A 22473-nucleotide genomic window follows, 5' to 3' on the forward strand; every position below is an offset into this window, starting at 1 on the left:
GGAGGGGAGAAGTTTGCAAGAGATTCAGTAAAATTATAACAAGTGAGAAAAAGAATATGTGTTAAGCAATAAGCATGGCCTTAAAAAGCTAAATTTTGTTGAAAAAATGAATCATGTTTTTAATACCGATTATCAGTCCTGGGTGTTCATTGGAAGGACTGATGTTGAAACTGAAACTCCAATACTTTGGCCACCTCATGTGAAGAGCTGACTCACTGGAAAAGACCCTGATGCTGGGAGGGATTGGGGGCAGGAAGAGAAGGGGACGACAGAGGATGAGATGGCTGGATGGCATCACCGACTCGATGGACATGAGTTTGAGTAAACTCTGGGAGCTGGTGATGGACAGGGAGGCCTGCGATTCATGGGGTCGCAAACAGTCGGACACGACTGAGCGACTGAACTGAACTGATACAATAGGGTGCTGCCACACTGCAAGATAACCTTACATTCAACTATCTGTTCCACATCCCCCTTGTAACACAAATGACCAATCCAGAACCTCCACAGAAGGACCTGGGGCAGGTGGGCAGGTAGCCTGCTAGCTCTGCCCCAGCCTTGGGACATATCCGAGGCTCCCACTTCTGGCTGTCTGGGTACTACCACAACATTGCCAAGGGGGGTTAATCCCACATTCCCAGCTGAGGTTTCACTCCTCGGAAGACGGCCACACCCTGCCCAAGGCTGAGATCCTTGTTCTTCAACCCTGTTCTCAAAAGGGAGTGGCAGTGGCTGAACCAGTTTTTCTGTTTGTTTAAAATTAGAAGTATATTTTTATTTGGCTTCAGCTATCAGAATGTTTTAGTATGAATTACTCATTTTTTCCTACTTGACTCGGAGGCTGGAGAAATACACACACACATATATATACACACATACATACACACACACACACATATAAATAACTTTCTATGGGTTTGCTCCATAACTATGGAAAAACCCTGAACGAACTTTTTGATCAACCAGTCCTTTCCAGGTATGTTCTAAGAGCTTTACATTTTTCATCCTCACAACCCCTTATTTTACACAGGAGAAAACTGAAGCATACGAAGTTAAGTAACTAACTTGCCCTGAGGTAATGCTGGCTGGACCAGTTTTTAAAGTCTCTCTCTTTCACCACCTCTGGCAGTGATCCCTGGCCAACACCAAACCATCTAGGGAAGGCGGGGGGGGGGGGGCGGTTGCTGAGGGCAGGCACTTGCAGACAGAGGGGCAAAGGGAAGTATAGCAGAAGGCTACTCCCTGGAGAACTGGACCCTGCCCCACCTCTCTGCCTTGGCGAATGGGACTTGGCGAATGAGAAAGGGGTTAGGTGTTCCCCTGAGCTGGACAGTGCGTGTGGCCAGGAGAGCACATGAGAAGAGGGACCAGAGTCCCAGCCCCCAGCTCTTCTAAGACGGTTTGGCTGTTAAGTCTTGGACAAATCGTTTTATCTATCTGGGTCTCAAATTTCTCACTTGCTTTAAAAAAAATGTCAGGAAAAACTGAGAATCTGTTCCAGATACAAAGAGACTAAAAAAACCTGACCAATGAATATGCATGATCTGGGCTATCTTCCCCCTGCAAGATATATTGTGACAATTGGCAAAATTTGAATAAGGTCGGGCAGATTAGTGTTACTAGTGATCACAAAGTCTGTAGATTAAGTCTGTATTGGTGTTGCATCTGTTAATTTCCTGATTTTGATCATTGTACTGTGGTTATTTATGTGATTTTAGAAAATCCACATTCAGTATTTAGAAGAAAGGGGTGTCACATTTGCTACTTACTTTCAAAAAATTATAGTGAAAGAGACAGAAAGGAATATGGCAAATGTAGCAAAGTGTTAACATTTGGGCATCTGAGTGAAGAGAATTCTTTGTACTATTCTTGCAACTTTTCTGAAACTGAAATTGTGCCAAAATCAAAATATTTTTTAAAAGAGTTATGTTACTAGAAGATCTCTAAGACTCTTCCAGTTTCTGTGAAAAGGTAACATTATCCACATTTTACAGACAAGGAACAGGAAACGGTAGGTATGGCTCCTTGGTAGCAGAAGAAGGGCTCTAGAGCTCAGGGTGTCTGACTCAAGTCCTTGCTCCCCACCAGACCCCAAACTCTCCCAGCCGCTGAAGGACAGTGAGCCCCAGACATCACCCTGGGCGCTGGATGAGAACTGCAGGGCAGAAGTCCAGTAAAGAAGAGGATACTTGGGCCGTTTCAGGCTGGCTGTCAGATTTAGTCTCAGAATGTAGACCACTGCCCTCCCCACTGTCTAGACCCTCTCCCTCCCCACATACAAAGCACACCCCAAAGAGCTAGCCCGCAGCTTTAGCAACACGTACAACACACAGGAGCACAAACAGAACACACAGGCCCCCCCAGAGCACAGAATCGCAGCCCCCCTGCTTGCCAAACCAGAGAAAGCCCCTGCACATCAATGAAGACCCAGCACAAAAAAACAGTGGCAAGGGTTCTTTTTTTTTAAGGTGAATTGTACCAATGAAAACGATAATTATTAACAGAAAAAAACGTATGCTTCTATAATACTTTTGTTAAATCAGAAGGAAAACAAATATTTCAATCCAAGAAGCTAGAAAATAAACACTAAATAAAAGGCAGGAAAGAGAAATTGGTAAAGATAACGACAAAAACAGTTGATTAGAAAACAAAAAGTAGTGGTATCTATAAATCAATCTAAGAGATAGTTCACCAAAAGGCCAATAAAATAAGCAAACTTCTGGCAAGGTTGATCATTTTTAACAGAAAACATAAAAGTTTACATTAGAAATGTAAAAAGAATATAACCAAAATCAGTGATTAAGAATTGCTTTACTAAAAACTTGGAAAACATGGACGAAAGGATGATTTTCAAGAAGTGGAAATATTGAAAATACTAATCATGAAACAGGCTTCCCTGGTGGCTCAGTCAGTAAAGAATCTGCCTGCAATGAGGGAGACCTGGGTTTGATCCCTGGGTGGGGAAGATCCTCTGGAAGACGGCATGGCAACCCACTCCAGTATTCTCGCCTGGAGAATCCCCATGGACAGAAGAGCCTGGCGGGCTACAGTCCATGGGGTCGCAAACAGAAGGACACGACTGAGCAACGCAGCACAGCAATCACGAAACAAGCAGAAACTGGTCAGAGAGCTACCCTTGAAAAAAGGCACCAGGCCCAGTAGTTGTTTATTACATATGTTTCTAGGTCATAAAAAATGATGATCTTTCTTATTCGTTAATTATCCCAGATTCCTGTGAGGTAAGCACTACCTCTCTATTTTTGTAGACAAGAAATCCAAGGGCTGAAGGGCCCAAGGCACTGTCTCTATGTAACCCAGCCAGACATGCCCACGGCCTGACATTTCCAGGAGAAGGCCCAGAAAACCCAGTGTCTTAAAATGTTCCTTAAGTACCTCTGTGATAAGCCAGGCTTGGAAACTTCTGGCCCCTGCTTCTGATCACACTTGAAGTGTGGTCCAGGGAATTCCCTGGTGGTCCAGTGGTTAGGATTGTGTGCTTTCGCTGCGGAGGGTTCGGGTTCAATCCCTGGTCAGGAACTAAGATTCTGTAAAACTAGAAGCAGGGCCAAAATAAAGCGTGGTCCAGCCGCATCTCCAGAGAGCTTGTTAGACATGCAGACTCTCAGGCATCACACCAGACCTGCTGAGTTACAGAACGTATTGTACAGAAACGTCCAGGTGATCTGGATGGACATTAAAAAATGAGAAGCACAGGAATGGTCTCTATCTGTCTGATCTTAAATTTCTCTTAAAATATGCAAAAGCAGTGCTTGTTCTTTTAGGGAAAAAACAAAACAAAAAACCAACTGTTAAACTACTAGAACTAGATTTAGTTATATAAACATGTTAAAAAAAAAAGTTATGGCAAAATAAAACAAAAACATAAAAAATTAAGACATCTGTAGTATTTGCCAAGGTACAATGAAGCATTAATACCATTAACATATAAAGTTCTCTTGTGAATTCATAAGAAAAATCACACATAAGAATAATAGGCAAAGCAAATCAAAATATATTCACAAAGAAGTGCAGATCACACCTAAATATAGCAATAAAAATTCTGCAAATCAAAATATTTTATACCAATTAAAAATAGATTATAGTAAACATACTATTTTTATGATCAGGGGGTAAAACTCACTAAAGACACTTAAATTTTTTAAAATATGACTTATAAAGACTGTAAAGTTTTAAAAGCTATAACAACATTAACAGGAGTTCTGAGTGGTAAAATTACAGACGTTTTCTCTATTTGCATACCTGAACTTTCTGGTTTTTCTATAGAGAATTTGCATTCTTTATAATCAACAACAAAAAAGTTAACTATTTCCTAGAGTTTGATCTTGTCTGAAATTTAATAGCTTTTACACTTGAGTCTTTCTTGGTTTTTCACAAGTGTTTGCATAACACTTGGCCTTTTCACAAACCATCACAGCATTTAAAGGCATGTCTTTTCAGTCCTCATCAAGCATTGGGAGCCCCAAATAAACAGAGCCCCTTTTACATTACTCCTTAGACCAGCAGTTTCTCAAACTCCTGTGGGCAGAGGAACTGCCTGGAGGAAGCTGGCCTCTGATGCAGATTCCCAGGTCCCACCCGCAGATAGCAACTCTGTGTGTCTATGGAGGGGATTCACACGCAGTTGCCCTCAAACTACTCTTTGAGAATCACCCTCCAATAACCTTATGGGAGTGAGGGTGAGTGGAGAAAATGGGAAGTCCTAGCTAGTTCAGAACCTGGCTGAACTGAGGGTCTTAACTGGTTGGCAGAGAACTACAGTTTCTTTCCACCCACCAGGTGCACACCTAGCTCCACCCGTCAGCGATCTGTGCCTCTACTTCTGGAAAAGGGCAACAGGTAGATGGGGCGCAGGGCTAGGAAAAGGCTTTCTCCAACAGGTGAGCTGAAGCCCTAAGCAGCCCCACTTTGCAGCTGAACTGCCAGAATGCACTCTGCTCTGGGAGAAGGCACTTGGAACAACTCCACGGGTTCACAGAGGCCCATCTGCCAAGAGTTCCTGCTCAGGACCCGGAGAGGGCAGCGCCTTCAGAGCTGGCAGAAATGCAGCCGTGGCTGCCACCAGAAGCCTGAGGACTCAGCACGGCCCAGGTAGGGCCCACGGCAACCTCCCCCTGCCTGGGTGGGCACAGGGGGTAAGAGTGAGACTCGACTGGGGCAGGGGCGCAGAGCAGCGCTCCTGCCTTCTTCTCAACCTCACGGGTGTACCCTGGGGTCCACTGTTTCTGGGGGATTTAAATGAATTAGCAGAAAGAAGAGCCAGAGAAAGGGTTTCTATCTCCTCTGCCACCTGAGCATCGAAGGGGAGGGTGAGCACAGACCACAGGCTGAATGAGAACCATTCACTGCTGCAGTCAATGCAACTCCGTGACACTGAACCAGATGCATGCCAGCACAGAGCGGTTGGGAAGCGGCTCAGAGCCCACCTCTAATTGCTATTTCTTTTACACGCACCAGCCAAGTTGATTCCCTCCCCACTTTCTTTTTTCTGCTAAGAGGGAGAAACCTCAACTTCTGCTTAAAAGCAGCAGGGACTCCCTGTCTAGGTCTGTAGCACCCATGCCCCAGGGGTGGGGGCGTCCCTCATTCCCGGGCCCTGGTGGGTCCCGCCTTCCCAGGCAGCAGCGATCAGGGACCTGTGGTTATGGGAAGACTGGTAGGGGAGCGAGCAGAGAGGCTTGCATTTGGACAGCTCCACCAAGAAAAGGTGACTTCCATTTCCCAATCATAAGTAAAAGCTTAAAATGAAAACATGATAAGGAGGAGTAGCACACTGATAGGAATAAACTTCACCTAGAAATCCCGAGGGTAGACGGGGAGGAGGGTGTCATAGACTCTGGAGAAATAGAAGAAAGACACCACATCTGAGAAAGGAGACCAGCCACACAGATGCGGCGCCAGTATCACCAGTGAGTGGTCTTACAAGCTCTGTGTTCAGCCTTGATGAAGCCTCACCCGCAGTGAGCAGTTACGTTTCTTCTATGCTGTCTTCAGGTATCTGGGAACCAGGAAGGCAGCTCCCCCTATTATTTAGTGCTAATGAGGGTTAATGAGCAGTGGGCTGTCAGTCCCAGGGTTAATTATGAGGTGTGGGTTCAGAGGGTTCCTCCCTGATATCAGCCTGTGGGAAAATGGCCCAGGAGCTTCTTTTTATGTGGGGACAGAGCAGGTTACCCCATCTCTTGCTATCCACCTCACAGCTCCCAGGGCTGCTTTAGGTTCTGCTCCTCACGTTGGCCTAGGTTATCACACTTTGAGGAGGTGAAGCTCATTGTCTCTGTCATCAATTTGATTTCACAGCATTTACTAAAAGGATTTACTGCATGCCAGGCTCTGTGCCAGGTACTGGGGAACAAAATTGAGTGAGATGAGCACCTCATCACTAGCAACTCATACCAGGCACTAAAGCATCTCTGCACTGGTACAGGCAGCGCACACAGCGAGTGAGGAATCAAGGGACATTTGGCCATCACGGAGCAGCTGACAAAAACCAGAGCACGTCTAATACACCTGCGGTAACAGGCTAGAAAGTGTGATGGCAACAGCAGCAGCAGAAGCTACAGTATCCAAAGAATACGCTTAATAAGAAATGTGTAAGACCTATCTGAGAAGCTACAGTATCCAAAGAATACGCTTAATAAGAAATGTGTAAGACCTATCTGAAGAAAACATTAAAAAAACTTTGATGGACACACAAAAAGACTACAAAAAACAGATACACTTCCCGACTCCCTGGATGGGAAGGCTCAATATAAAGCTGTCCGTTCTCCCCCAAATAATCTATAAATTTCATGCATTCCCAAATGAAAAACCCCAACATTTTCCACGGAACTTGACAAATTGTTTATAAGCTTATTTGGAAAGGGAAATTATTTGGCAAAAGAAAAGCCAAAGAAACATTTGGGGAAAAAAATGAATTTCTGTTTTTGTTTAAACCAAATCGTTGTATAAAAACTGCAATAATTAAAACAATGAAATATCGACACAGAATCAGAAGAGAGGCCCTAAAATGTTTGCCCATGAATATATGGGTATTTATAAAGTGCTTATGGTAGAATTACAAATCATTTGGAATACCATAAATATTTAATAAACAGATTGGAGATAACAGACTTTCTATTGGGAAAAATTCAATCTCTATCTTATACCATATACAAAAATAAATCGCAGCTTAAAGAGATCTAAATATGTAAAATAAAACTATACAAACTTGGATGCCAAAATACTGATGACTTCCGACTATACAAAAATCAGATTCCATTTGACAGACACAATGAAAGAAAACTGAGAGGCCAAACTGTTTTTCAAAATATAAGAGGCTAATACTGATAATATATGAATAACTTTAAAGGATCAATAAAAAGGCAATCTAGGGACTTCCCTGGTGGTCCAGTGGCTAGGACTCCAAGCTCCCAACAGGGAATTAGATCCCAGATGCCACAACTAAGACCCAGCACAGCCATGTAAATACATAAATTAAAATGAATGAGTTAATTTTTTAAAAAAGCAATCTAATTTAAAGTAAAAGCGGGTACTGTAAATAACAGGTAATTCACAGAATAAATACAAAATGGTTAACATTTAAAACATTCTAGGGAATTCCCTGGAAGTCAAATGGTTAGGTCTCAGTACTTTTCATTGTGGCGGCCTGGGTTCAAATCCCAGTCAGGGAACTAAGATCCCATAAGCCATACATTGCAGCCTAAATAAATAAAGCATTCTCAAGTTCACTAATAAAATAAACTAATATGATAGATCCTTCTTTCACTTACTAATTTGGCAAAAATTAAAAACTGATCATTTTTCATTCCGTGTTAGTAGGAGAGTATATGTGATAGATATTATCAAATTACCTGTTGGAGGGTAATTTGGTGATGTCAGTTAAAACTTCATTTATATGATATTGTCCTATACAAATACTTGAACAAATAATCCCTAAATATATGTACAAATATGTAAACTACTAACATCATTTATAATTGCAAGAAATTGGAACTACAAATGTCCACCAAAAGGAAACAATTCATTACAATAAACCCATGAAATCAAAGACTCCATAGCCATTTAAAAGGTTAAGATAAGTGTACTAACATGGAAAGATGGCCTTAGCATATTATGAGCAAATAAAAAATGACCCCATATGTATATGTATAACTGATTCACTTTGCTGTACATCAGAAATTGACATCACATTTCAAATCAACTATACTCTAATAAAAATTTTAAAACAAAGCATGTTTGTTATAAACATTATTTAAAACATTTGTTTTAAACATTTGATTTTAAAATCATTTTTCATTTAAAAAAGAAAACATTACCCCCAAAAAAGGTATGGTACAAACACATTATTGCAGGAAAGGCAGTAAGTTCACATGCTCATTTTGGAGTCATGTACTCATTTTGAATTGCTAATAGAGATTATACTGGGATGGAAAAGATGTAGGGATTTTCAGTTTCTGATTTATATACTTTGACATTATTTTATTTCTTTAAATGGGCATGTATTATTTTATTTAAAGTTCAAAATTTTCTTCTCCATTTGGAAAAAAAGCAAAAAGCAGTAATATTGCTACTGGTTTCTAGGTTGAACTTGAAGTTCATCCCTTCTCTGTCCCCTGCCCAAACCCTCCCCCTGGCCTTGACTGTTTTCTAGGGAGTCAAGATAAAGGGTGAGAAACTCTATGGACCAAGGTACTTCACTGTTTCCCGTTAGTGTAACCCCCAGGCCCAGTCCTCCTCTGCTGGCTTAAACAAGTTTAGGCTGGGTACAGAGGCCTCCCCGCATCACACCAGGCCCTGCTGGTCTCAGAGGGGAGAATCTACTGTCCCAGCAGGGACCATTGTTGTCAGCACCCTGAGTTCTAAGGGGGCACACAGAAATGGATTTTCAGTGGACCACTGCAGGAGATAGATGTCCACGCAGTTTCTCCTAGTGCTACGGATGCTTCACTTGTCTTCCACTGTCCTCTCCGCCTTAGGACATTATTCACAGCCTCAGGGGCACCAACTGGGCCACAGTTTCTGAAGGTGAATGAAAGAAGCAGGAGCAAGACTTGAAGCTGCAGCCTAAGCCAGCTCAGCTAGGCCATGAGCTCTGGGTCAAACATTTCTCTCTCACTCCTCTCAGCTTCTAACTTTATTTTCTCAGGTGCTAATGTGTGAGGTTTTTCTAAATACTACTAAAACTTCCATTTGGGTTTAGGATATGCTCTGGTCCTAGCAATTCAAACTGATACTGCTTATTAGGTTTAAAAACAAAGTTTCCCACAGATTCTGTCTAATAAGCTGATAAACTATTACTAGTTCCCTTCCCAGGGGTTTGGAGACAAGTAAGCAAGCACTGCATTGTCTGGTCTTGCCGTTTTTCCACATACAGGGATTCTTTGCTAGGCCCACGTCAGGAGCAAGGTAGTCAGGCTACATTGGGACTTGCTATTTTCACATGGGGTAAGCCATCAGCACCTCCCCAAGAATGCCAGCAGACATAAAACAGCAAAACCTGGAGAATGAGGCCATAGTGCAACTTAGAGAAAAGGTCATATTTTTAAATGTGTTTGTGATCAGAGAAGAAAAACGCAAAAAAAGACAGAAAAAATAGTGTCCTAAGGATCCAACTGAGAATCTAGAAAAAAGCACATACCAAATAAACCTAAGAAAAAGACAATAAAGACTAAAGTAGAGATTAACACTTTAGAAAACAGAAAACACAACTGACAAATCTACCTTCTTTTATATTACAGAAAACTGGCAAAGCGAAAAAGGAAAAGAGAAAAGGTGAATATACAACATTAGAAATTAAGAAAATGAAAAAAATCACAGCTACTGAGGAAACAGAAAAGCAATAACTATATATGCAGCTTAGGAATAAACCTGAAAAATAGATATCATGGAAAAGACAGAGTAAATGTACCAAGGGCCACAGAGGGAAAGAACTCTGAAAGCTGCAAAGACCCAGCCTTCAAAAAGGTACCAGGCTCAGGCAGTTTCATCAGACTTTTTTTTCCAAAAAATGACTGTTTAAACTGTTTCAGAGCATAAGTAAAGAATAAAGGTTTCACACAGCATTATATGAAGTTATCATTACTCTAATACCAATATCTGACAATGAAAACACAAAATGAAAATTATAGGTCGATAACATTCACAAATATAGACCCCAAACTCCCACATTAATAAATCAAAACAGCATGTTTAAAAAAATTCATTTCCAATTATGGTATATTCAAGGAATGCAAAGACAGTTCAGTATTAAGAACTGTATTAACATAATTCACTTTATCAGTAGGTGAAGGAGAAATATCTTTTATCTTCAAACCATGTTGAAAATATATCCCTGGGGCAGGGGGCACAGAGATATCCCTGACCTCGATTCCAGTTCCACCCCATTATGAAACATTGGCCCTTGGTCATACAACTGTTCCGAACTTCAGTTTTCTTATCTGAAAGGTGGAGCTACCACCTGCCTTGGAGCTGTCATGGAAACTCCAAGAGAGAGAGAACTATGAAAACTTCGCCCCATGACACACACACAGAGTAACTGCTCAACAGGTTAAACTGCAGTTAGTTATCATGTAGGGGAAAGTAGGTTATAATGCAGCATGACTCTTTTTGTGAACAACACAGAACAAGCGTCTAGTGTGCATACAGTCAAGGGTAGAGGGATACTCCAGTTAAAAGTGATTAACCAGGTTGTGAATTATGGACAAATTCCTTCCCTTCTATTTATTTCTATTTTCTAATGCTTCCAAAGAACATGTAGCATCTGTAAAATAAAAAAAGGGAATAAAAGCCCAAAAACATTACAGACTATTGGATTGAGGACTGGCAAGCCTAAAGGCCAAGGTAGAAAAGGAAGTAAAAGGGAGACAGAGCAAAGAGGAACAGCAGGGAGGAGCTTGCAGGACTCGGCTGCCCTGCACCCTATCACCACAAAACCCGCTCCATTTCAGGAACACCCACACAGGCGTGTAAGGGTGCTCCTGGTGGAGGACAAGCTGAAGCCTGTCCAAAGCCAGTACACACTCTTGTACTAAGCACAGCCTCACCGGCTCTGCCCAAAACACCACAGAAATACTGAACAACGGCAGTGAGGCGAGGGTGCTCATTTCCCGGTTCAGGTGCTGGCCACGTAGCTGTACTTACTTTGTAAAAACTCACCAGCTGTACACAGCATGTGCTTTTGTGTATGCTATACTTCAATAAAAAGCTTTTTCAAATTTAAAGCTGAGAGGAGAACACTTAAGTTTCTGTCACCAGCTACAGAACTACCTTCTTAAGTTCTGGCTTTAATATGAACTTATGGGTCAGTTTCATGGAAAGGAACATTCCACCCAGTGTTTTGTCTGACATGTCTCACTGTCTTAATAGAGTCTGGAAACAGTCTCACTAAAATTATCAATAGATGAGAAAAAAAAAAAAAAAATTCCAGGGCAACCCAAGGATACAGGAGACACAGGGAAAGCCAAATCAAAGGAGGGCTGCAGCTCTCAAGCCTGAGTGCACATTTAAGCCACCTGGAGAGCTCTGAAAAAGGCTGGTGCCTGGGCTCCACCCCAGACCAATTACTTCAGATTCTCAGGGGCTGAGGCCTAGACACCAATAATTTCTTTTTTAAATGCTCCACAGAGATTCTAGTTTGCAATAAACTAGCTGGACCAGAGGGCCCAGCCACTGAGGCAAGTTGAAGCCTGGCCCCTGCCCATCCTGGTGGAGGCTGTGGGAGGGGGAGTGAGCCTATAGGGCTGAAGTGCCCTGATCCACCCAGGTCTTTTTCCATATCCGGCTTCCCTAGACCTCAGCAGAGCTCCAGTGAGGAGGGAATGCCCCCAACATGAAGGAAGCAGCCTCTGGAAAGCAAGAGGGAGGGGCTTCCCAGGGATTGGACACAGAATCCTGGGCTCTGGCTCCCAGCTGGGTGTTCAGACTGTTTCGGACCACTTGTCAATACAGTCCCAAGACATACACCACTCCAACCACACAACCCCAGAACTAAGCTCTAACTACTAACCAGGGTCCAAATGACACCACTGGGAACCCACAGCTGGAAAACAGGAAACCGAGGAGAAATAACAGTGAGGAAAAGGGCCACAGGGCAGAGGTCAGTGCCCAGCTCAGACATCAGCAGCAGGACTCAGCATCAGCTCAGTCCCTGGCTCAGGGACCAGCGGTAGGGGCAGGAGAAGAGGATGCGATGAGACACACCTGCTAAGAGGCTCAAACACTCACCTCCAGGGCCCACACTCCCACCCAGCCTGCATCCGCTCCACCTAATTACGTGACAGGAACCTACAGGTGTGACTCCAACAGATGGTTCTCTTGGCCTGGCAGTCCCAGAGCATTTTTACAAGCTCCTAGATAATTTCAACACAAGGAGGCCTTTGCCCATATTCTGAAAAGCGGTGTTCTCGGAGGCCCTCTGTTAGTCTACAGGGCTAAGCTCAAAGGGCGAGGGCTGAGAGTGAGGATGGGCTGAGACCATGAAGAGCATGTTAGGATGGAGAGAACAGAGGGAGAGGAGAAAGGCATCTGCAGTGCCAGGAAGCAGGGTGGGGATCTCTCAGGCACGGCCTCCAGCACGCCACTGAAAATCCATTTCTGTATTCCCCCACTGGAGTTCGCGTGCACGGCAACTCCCAACTGGAAGGCACAGTCTCCCCTCTCTGGGTCCAGCAGGGCCTGGACAGTCAGGCAGCATCCTCTTCACCCAGCCTGAACTTGTTCAAGCCAACACGGAAACGAGTTAACCCAGGGGTCACGCTCCAGGGGGAAGGCGCAGCAAAGGGAGTCTGTCTGGGGATTCAGATGAGGCTATCAGCCTGAATCCCTTTCAGGGTTTCTGCCTGTCCGGAGTTACTAGCCTCCCGGGTTCGTCCGCCTTCTGTTGAGTGGCCAGCAGTAATCAGAGGTAGAACCTTCCCCCTAATGCATGGGAAGGTGGACTGGCGGGAAACAGCTCCTACTGAAAACTCCATCTGTTTAGCAGGGCTGGGAACCAAGACCCGCAAGCTAAAAGAGCAGACTCCCGGGGAGGAGGGTACTGGGAGCGGTGTGCATGTTGCAGAGGCAAAGCAGGAAAACTCAGTCAAGTGGGCCGGGAGCTTAGGAGCTCACTGTCAGGGACAAGCTGAAAACCCTTTCAGTGTCTTTATTTCCCTTGCAAAGTCCATGAGGTTCAGATTACACATGGAAAATGCTTGGAGGTGGCATTGAGAAATCCAATTACTTAAGCACCAAGGGCACAAGAGTTCCAGGTCATAGAGGTAACCAGGATTTGCTAAGGCCCTAATCTCACTGTTCTTGGAATGTCTGCCTCCTAAGGAATATTCCTGTGGCATGACAATATTACACCTTACACCCTCCCCCCACCCTCTTCTAGGATGAGGTAGCTGGCATAGCAGGCAATTAATATTTTAACTTTTTTCTGTAATCTTCAGCATCTTAAATGAAAAGGTCAAAGATCTTAAGCAGAAGAAAAAGAAAAAACACTTTGCAGAGTGTGGGGGGCTAAGGGGGTGACATAAAGTAGGAGGGAGCTTCCTGAACTCAAACTATCAGAAATATTAGGAGACTCATCCTTAGAGAAATCAGGGCAGAGGTTGTGACCAGCCCTCAAAGGAAAGGGTCTGAACCTCTATGTTATCAAGAGCTACCAAATGGAAGAAGCTCAGAAGTCAAGGTACCCTGACAGGGCAATAGAGCCTTAGTCTGGCAGGGCCCAAGTCTATTCTGGCAACTACAGGGGCCCGGCCTCAACCTTAACTGTACATGCCCATGTGTGTGCACACGTGCACACACACACACACTCACACAGAGTCCGGCCAATCCACCATCAGAACTCAGACTTGCAGAGATGAAAGGACAGACGGGAGGCATCCTTATCTACAGAGGCTATGACGCAAGTAAAGTCTTTTAAGGTACTCCAAGAGAATTCTGGGGTAGCAAGATCTCTACTCTTCCAAGTAGTGGCTCTGTCCCCAGGATGGAGCGTACAGAAGAGAGCGGTCAGAACAAAGACCCTCTGCTCTTCCAGAAGCAAAGTCCTAAAGTAATGCTGTTCAGGGAATGACCCACAAATGCTATCACCAGTTCATCACAACATAAACACAGAAACCAAGAGGAAGCCTTTAGAAACTAGCACAGTGAGGTGAACTTCCTGCTCCGTCCGAGTGCACTTGCCGGACCACCTCGTTCAGTGGCTCACAGATGGGTCTGGATGGTGCTGAACCCCTGAAGGGAGCTGCGGACGGCGAGAGCTGCCAACTCTACAAACAGCAGGAGCCGTTTTGGTCTGCGATGTTTTGGAAATTAGGAAAACTGGCCCTCAAACCCATTAGTTTGAGAACAACCCCTTCATTTTACAGACAAGACTGAAGTCCGGGGACTGCCAAATGGCTAATGACAGAACCCAAGAACAGGAGAGGTGGGATTAGACAGGAAAAGTAACTGGAGACTGCCCTTCTCACCCTCCGCTTCCAGGTCAGCAATCTCACAGGAGCTCCTAAAGCAGTAAGGGCTGCTTACTGCTTCAAACGGGTAGAAGACAATTTTGGGTTCAAGATAAATGGCCCCAGCACAGTACTTCCTTCCAGCTTTTCTTGAATCTCAAACCCAGTGCAGCTAAAGCCAACATCTTCCTTTCAGAATTAAGCTATCGTCCCAGCTGGTCCATTTCTTGACCCCACCACCCTAATCTGTAATCACCAGATCCCAGAAACGCCAACTTATTGAAATCACAGTTGGTATGCTGATTGTTCCTTCAAAGTCCCCTGAGGTCCACTGAGTCTGTGATAAAAGTAGATGTAAAGAGCTAGGGCTGGTGGGGGGCAAGAGGCTTCCTCTGTCATGTGCAAGTTCACAACCCCAAACACAAAGATCAAAAGCATTCACTGTACTAGGAAAAAAAAAAAACAACACTGCCAGAATGGGTTTTCCCATTCAGTGTTACAGTTTTAGGCATTTAGTCAACGTGTCCTGCTTCCAGTGATATTGTGAATATCGCATCATAATGATTTCTCTTATTTTTCAGGACCTAACGCTATCCATAGAACATGATAAACAGTAAATGCAAAAAGAGGGAGAAAGAAACAGAGGTAAGGTGAATGGGGACAGGGTCACAGCCCTGGATAGCAAGATAATCTGTAGATTTTAATTGTCCCAGCCACCCCTATCTCTATTTGCCCAAAGGCTTCCTCAACTAATCTGTAAGGAAGCTGTCTCCTCCTTAGAAGCTACAGACAGCCCTGTAACAAGGGGAGTCCTCAGCTGACTGCCAGATGCCCAAGGATGAGAAAAAATGAAGCCAAAAACCCAGGAGGTCAGGGTGGGAAAGACAAGAGGCCCCAAAACTAAGCCAAAACAAGTCCCCTCCCTATACAGCCTGCCGCCACCCCCAGCCAGCCAAACCATTTGCTGCAGCCTCAGGGGCATGGGAGGGGCTTGGCAACACCACAATAACCATTTCTAGCAGAACTGTCCGTCTGCAGCTGAAGGGAGCCCAGCACCTAGGCCCCTCCTCAGCCAGCCCAGCCAGGGGCCTTACAGGCAGCTCCAGGGGCAGGAAGCCCTCCTTTGGACTCACTCACCCATCTGTGCTGCAAAGTCTCCCCCCTCTCCCACAACATTCAAAAATGGCTGGGGTCACCAAAGAGGTGGAGCCGAGCTCTGGGACTCTAATACTGTACTTCCTACGCACGGGGAAGCCCTCTCTTTCCATCCTCAAGCTCAACTCTGAAATCCCCTTGGTTGGTTCCTTTCCTAGCCTAGCTTGAAATGCCCACCTGCTTCCACATCTGCCCAACTTCACTACCGCTTGTAAACAATACCTCAGAGATAAAAGGGTTCCCGCTGGACCCTCACAAAGCGCTGGAGAGTGGGAAGAGCAGGCAAGAAAGAACTAGGAGGAGTTCCCCACGGTGTGTGGAAAGTTGAGGATCACAGATCCTTGACAAAAGGAGCAGTGGTCCAAAGGAGAGACAGAAGGCAGAGATCCTGGGCACAGTCCCAAAATAGTTTCCACACATCCTCAGCCAATCGAGGGCTCCCATGGGGCAGAGCGTGGGAGCAGCGTGGGAAGTCCAAGAGCCTGGTGCTCTCGGCTCTGGGCACTCACTCTTGTCCAGGCTGCCAAGAGGCAAGAGGTGACAACAGCTTGTGCTACGGCATGTTCCTTGGGATATCATAGGTAGACATGCAATACGCCAGACAGTAAACGGACCAGCTGCATTCATCAAGCTCAACTTTATGCCTGTGCTGGACATGACAGACACCCTGTATCGTGGATATTCTTGAAACCCTGACAGGACTCAGCACCTGCTAGGTGTGCACATTCCCACCGGCTGCTGGATATTCTTCACCCAGGGAGCTTACCCGTCCTGGGCCCCTCCCATGGGAACCCCCAAACTGGGAGACCCCCTTTGTCCGTGTCCCAGAGTCTCTGACTGCTCTGAATGAGCTCACACACCACACACATCTTCCTAAGTCACAGCCTTCTGACAGAAGAGGACCTCACAAAACCGCTCTCCGAGGGTATGTGGAACACCACACTAAAACTATGTGAGAGAACTACGTGGGGCGGGGGGAGGCGGCACCAGGAACAGAGGGCGCAGATCCGAGTGCTTGCTGGCAGTGCCCAAGCTGGGCCAAGAGGAAGCTAGGACTTTCCGACAGACAACTCAACAATAAAAACAAGTACAGACACCTCAGGGCTTTAAAAACACCACCCATTCAGGCCCCAGGCTGAGAAGGGGGGAGGAGGAAGACGTGGGTGAAGGGCATTCTCTACTCTCCCAGGCAGCCCTGCTCCATGCCCACAACACTAAGGACGGAGATGTCAGGTGGGGAGATCCCAGCAGGATGGCAGGGCCGGCATGATGCAGGCAGGGAGGAATGGAGAACACACTTGGAAAAAGCTGGAGAAGCCACCGCTAGGCAGGAGGGGGTGCTTTCCGGAGTAAACAGACCTGCCGGCAGTCCCTCCTCTCAGCAGAAAGGGAAGCTCTGGCGGACGAGGCCAAAGACACAGAGGAGGGAGGGAGCTGCCCGCTCCTCGGGCCCATCTGTCCTCACCCCCTTGTCCTGCTTTCCCTAGAGTGGGGGGCACAGCAGGTGCACCATCCCTGTGCCCACAGCCCTCAACAGCACACAGGGGGCAGCTAGGGGCATAAGTGGGGGTGGAACCTGGGGGCTCCGCTCTGGAGAAAGGGCATGCAGTGAGCTCACAGCTCTCTCCTCCCCACCCACAACAAAGCCAGTGTCAGCCACCTCTGCTGGCCTCAGGGGCCTGCCACAGTCTAGTCCCGGGCAGTCACCTGCAGCCTCACCAAGGCTCGCCCAACCTTCCAGGGAGCCAATGCCACCTGGCTCTTCTCCTTCCCCCAGAAGGAAATTTCTTGCCCTCCCTCAGGCACCTCCTTGCTGTAAGTTCCTCTGGGAGGAGGCCAGGGAACCACCCTGACTCCTGATCCACCCCAGAGCCTCACCCAGGAGCCCCCAATCCCGCTGGGAAAGCAGAGGCCCCCCCCTGCCAGCGTCCCGCCCAGGCAATGAGGGTGGCACTTTCAGCACCTCCGGGGAGCTTCCCACAGTTTTCCCAGGAAGTCAGAGGAGGATTTCCCAGGAGGAAAATCTAAGAGCATCTGGGGACATGAGCAGCTTGCCCACCTGCTACCCAAGCAACCAGATTCCCCCAGCTCCTCACAGGCTCCAGGGGCTGAAGGGGAAGACAGAGCTGAAGCAGGGGCAGGGAAGGGTTCGCTCTCCTAGAAGTCCCATCCAGTCCTGCCTCCCACCTGTCCCTACACTCTTTCCCCAGCCTCTCTCTGCTCTTGACCTGAGAGGCAGCCACCCTGAGCTGCCTCTTGCTCTGTTTTCTTCACTCTGGGCCAGCAGAAGATACTGCTGAGTAATCCCAAACTCACAGCAGATCCCCAGCCCTGAAAACAGGGCAAAGCCCAAGGAAACCTACTGATCCCGGCCTTTGCCAACCGGGGAAGAACATCTGTGTTTCTTCATAATGGCTTATATTCCACAGACTCTGCCCTGCCCCAAATACCCCAGCCCTGGCCTGGAGAACAACCACATGGAGAAGCTCAGTGTCCCCTTCTCCACTTCCCACGCACCTGGTAACATTCCCTTCCGAGTCCCCCAGACACCCATCTGCACAGAGTAACAGCAGCCCACCGCCTGCAGGATTCCCAGTCATGATGTTGCATCAGCCCCCACCCTACCCAAAATATCCTCACCCCCACCACCTCCTCTCCTCTCCAGCCATCTCCATGGTGACAGCAGCATGACTAATGACACCCTATCAGCTTCAGACTCAGGAGCGCAACTCCCCCCACCCCTCCGCAGCACCCCCCCCCAGGGGGGGGGGGATTTCTGCAGATTGGATGCAAACCAACAGTGCCAGGGACATTCTCGAGAGATTTCCAGAGGCAAGGGTGGGGAGTGGGTTGTGTGTCTTAAAAAAAAAAAACAGTTCAACCAACCCAATCCCAACTGCACCCAAACCATCCAGCTGAGAAAGCAAAAAGAATCCAAACAAAACCCACACAGGCCTGAGAATTCATTGGCCGCCTACACCCCCGCCGCCCCTCCCCCTCAGCTGCTGCTACACACACAGTGGGAGATTAAGGGATCACCAGAGGGGACCCTTTATTTTTATCCAATCCAGTCAAACACTTCACCTCTACCACACACACACACACACACACACACACAAGGTACCTTGACAGCAGCCCCTTGTCCCCACGGCCCGGCTCCTTCACCAGCCTTTATTTCCACCTGCAAAAGAAGACGGAGAGACTGATAAGCCAGGCCACCACCAGGAAAGCAGCAAAGTCCTTCTGCAGCACTCCCAGCACGCTGCAGGGGAAGGGGGAGAGGGGAAGGCAGGGGGGCCTCGGAAAGAAAGGATAGCAGGGACCATCTTCCTGCCTCCAGCTGCCACCCAGACGCGCGGTGGATGGACTCATTCGCCTTCAAGAGTGTTTTTGTTTTCATTTCTCCCCTATCCACCCTCCCAAGATCCAGGAGGGCTCGGCCCCTCCTCCTGCGTCCGGCCTGGCTTCGTCCCTCCCCGCCCTGCCCGCTCTACCTCGGCCGGCCTCCTCTGGTGCATCGGCCGGCGGGCCTCCCATTATCCCCGCCGGAGCGCACGGAGGGAGGCACTGCAGAGGCGGCGGCGGCCAGCTGCCGGCTTGGCTCCCCTCCCCGCCGCCGGCGAGGCTGGTGTGGAGGGGGCGGCGCGCTCGCCAGCCAATCCCCGCGGCCGGCCGGGCGGGGGCAGGGCCGCCGGGGGCTGGACCCGCCCGGCTGGGAGGCGGGGGCACCGCCAAGGGTGCCGCGGAGCCGGGCTGGCTGTGGCCCAGGCCCGCCGCCGCTCCCCGGCAGGCTGGGGATCCCGGGGCACCCCCGCCTCCTTCCGACTCGGGGACCCGAAGGTAATACCCAGAGGCATCCTCTGCATCTCCAGGGTCAAAGACTGACTGCGCTCAGGGTCGAGCGGACGCTGGCGGGATTCCCCTTCAGGCCGCTCTCTGGCCCTAGGACACCAGCAAACTGCCTCATCCTAGCAGCAGCTAGGACAGTGCCAGGCACTATGATAAAAGCAATAGCCCCTGCAATCCTCCAAGGAAAAGAAAAGCCTTGGAGTATGAACCTTTTACCCCGTTTTGCACATGAGGAAATAAGGCCAGATAAGTGAAGTAACTTACCCAAGGTGACACAGCTAGAAAACAGCAGCTCTGGGACTCCAAGCCAGGTTGTCCCGCACTAAAGACCAAACTCTTAACCATTATGCAGTCGTCTCCTCCCCACCTCGCATCAACAGATCTCCTCTTGAAGCCAACACTGCCTGTGGCTCAAAGCCTCACCAAGTCAGACTTGCCCTCCTTTGCTCACAAACACCCACACCTCACCCTACCATGGCTCATCCCTGCGGCTTGAACACAGGCCACCCCCTCCAGACAGCATTGTCTCCACCACCAATGGCAATGTTCCCTCCTCATTCAGAAAGGCCACAGGGGGTGGCACACCCAGACTTCAGGGGATGCTCCCCATCCCCTGCAAAGGCGGAGGAGAGGAGGCAGCCCAGACTCTGAGCCTTTGAAGGGTGCAACACCCAGGAGACTGAAGGAGAACAGAATGGGGAGAGGAAAGCCCTGCAGTTCCTAGGCAACCCAAGAGACATCCTCCTTCACCCCAAGCCCTCCCTGTAGCCAACACCCCAGAGTTTCCGCCTTCTAGGAGGGGACCCGTCATATGGACTCTGGTACTCATGCATCTGGGTCAGTTCCTGGTTCCGCTATCCAGCTGCAGGAGCTTGGTGGTGGTACCTTATCTCTCTTAGCCTATTTGTAGTTCTATTTTATAGATGAGTATTGCTCATGAGCAATAGCAGCTACCTCATACACAGTTATGAGGAGTCTGAAAAGATGCCTCACAGTGCCTGCCACACTGAAGGTGCTCCTAACTACCACGCTTCGTTTCTGAGAGAGTGTGTGGTGTGCTACTTCTGTCTCACAGATGTGGCTTGCAGGACTAGTTAGGATGTGTGAGAGCGTCCGGTGTTATGCTCTGCTACCAACTCCACCACATCGGCCCAATTATGCCCGTCCCTGAAGCTCCAAGGGGGCACTCAGAATGTCTTAGGAGAGACAGCAAAGCTGGCCTCTGGTGAGGAGACTCCAGGAAGCACCAGGGACCACACCTGCCTCACCTCTGGGGACAAAGGGCAGCCCTACTGGGCTCCTCCCTAGGGCAGGGAGGAAGGCAGGTAACAAAGCAGGCCAAGGGGCACCGTCCTCAGCCGTGTGCTTCGGCACCCCTTAGCTCCGACCTTGGCCCGGCCAAGCGAGTTCCCCTCCTTTATCCCGGTCCCCAAAACCCCTGCCCCACCCACCCACCGCAAACACAGCCTGCTGCTGGATAAGAGCAACCAACACTGCTTGGATGGTAACGATCAATACTGTTGCTGCTACGGCTGCCACAGTTTATCAAGCCCCTGCGACGTGCCAGGCCCTGTGCCAGCACGCTGTGGGAGCAGCTCGTTTGACTTACTCCACACACCACCTTATGGGGAAACGGGCTTAGAGATGTTAAGTTACTTGCCCGTCAACACACAGCTGGTGAGTGGTTAGCCAGAATTCCAAGTCAGGCATTTCTCATTCCAGTTCTTTAAGCCCTCTCTCCCAGCCTACCTCAGAGACATGCAAAGACGGATGGGGTCACTTGAACCACACTACTTCCCTTTAAGCTATGGGTCTGAGAATAGTAATATTTTCACGCCTCAGAGACTTGGCAATGCTGCTCCTTGCCTAGGTTCCCCTGCCTCTCCCCCACCTGGCAAGCTAATACGGTACAAGGCTTAATCCAAACGTCACCTCCCACTGCTGCCTTCCCAGCTCGTCTAGCCCCACTCCTCCCGGGGCCTCTTCTAGAGCAGTCACACCAAGTACAGTTATTTATTTACACGGCCGTCTCTCCCACGTGGGCAGGGGCCCTATCTTCCCCACTCACTAGGCTCTGCGCAGAGCTGGAATGTGCTGAGCTGAGTTTCTACACAAGGAGGGTGGAAGGGCAGGGGGCTGGGCACTGAGGTGCAGAAGCCACTCTCCGGGTCGGTCTGCTCTCTGAGGTCCCCAGAGGTCAGAGGAACACTTGCTCTCCTGGGAGGAGAGGACCGGCCACCTGAACTATAGCCGAGACCCAGCCTTGTTCAGCCAGCACGCGTTTTCCTCACAAGGCTTCAAGAGCCACCCTGACACTGCTTGAACCACCCCCGCCCCGCAGTGCTAACTGAGTCCCACTCCAACTGCAGGTCCCAGCCCACCCCCTGGCAGCCTGCAGACACACTAGCAGAGCCCACGGTCCCCAAGGCAGTGCACCTGCAACCACCTCCATCCCACGCTGGCCTCTGCCCTGTTCTGAAGCAGCTGGAATGCGAGGGCTCCAAGGGGTCACAGAGGCGCATACCGGGACCACCTGCCTCCACAATTCACACCTGACACCTTCACACCCCTCTCCTCTCTATCGGCCCCTCTTTCTGTATTTGGGGCTTCACAGTGACCAACCCAAAGGTAACTGGGACCCCTCTCAAACGGGCTGAAGGTCTTGCCCCACTTTCCATCATGACCCCTAGACTCTACTACACTCCCAGCAGGAGAAATGGAGTCACAGCCCTCTCCACTAGGGAAGAGGTGAATGGATTAACTCATTCTCAGAACCCACTAAATACCTCAACACAGAGAACCTCAGAAACACAGATCCTCACAGGCCAGAACCCACACAGATATATAAAGACTGGGAAATGGGGATGCATCCAGACACAGATTTGGGGGGCTTTACAGGAGGATCAACCAAGCAGCCACCCCATGCCAAGCCCCATAATTGAAGCATGATGTACCGTATCTTATTTACCCCTCAAAACAAACAAATGACATAGGAATTATTAATGCC

At 48.3% G+C, this 22473-nt stretch overlaps 1 protein-coding gene across 4 annotated transcripts in view; it reads right to left on the bottom strand.

Moving 5' to 3' along the window:
• TET3 (tet methylcytosine dioxygenase 3) overlaps positions 1-22473 on the bottom strand; it is a 107416-nt gene that overhangs the window by 71067 nt on the left and 13876 nt on the right. For 3 of the 4 annotated variants that reach the window (XM_043468143.1, XM_043468142.1, XM_043468141.1), the window contains exon 3: positions 18742-18798. In XM_043468143.1, coding sequence (XP_043324078.1) covers positions 18742-18798 — 57 coding nt within the window. Of the gene's footprint in view, positions 1-18741; positions 18799-19111; positions 19235-22473 lie in introns of those variants that run through there. The other variant, XM_043468144.1, reaches the window with a different exon arrangement.

This window comes from Cervus canadensis, chromosome 5 (genome assembly GCF_019320065.1).
Source record: "Cervus canadensis isolate Bull #8, Minnesota chromosome 5, ASM1932006v1, whole genome shotgun sequence".
Taxonomy (NCBI): Eukaryota; Metazoa; Chordata; class Mammalia; order Artiodactyla; family Cervidae; genus Cervus; species Cervus canadensis.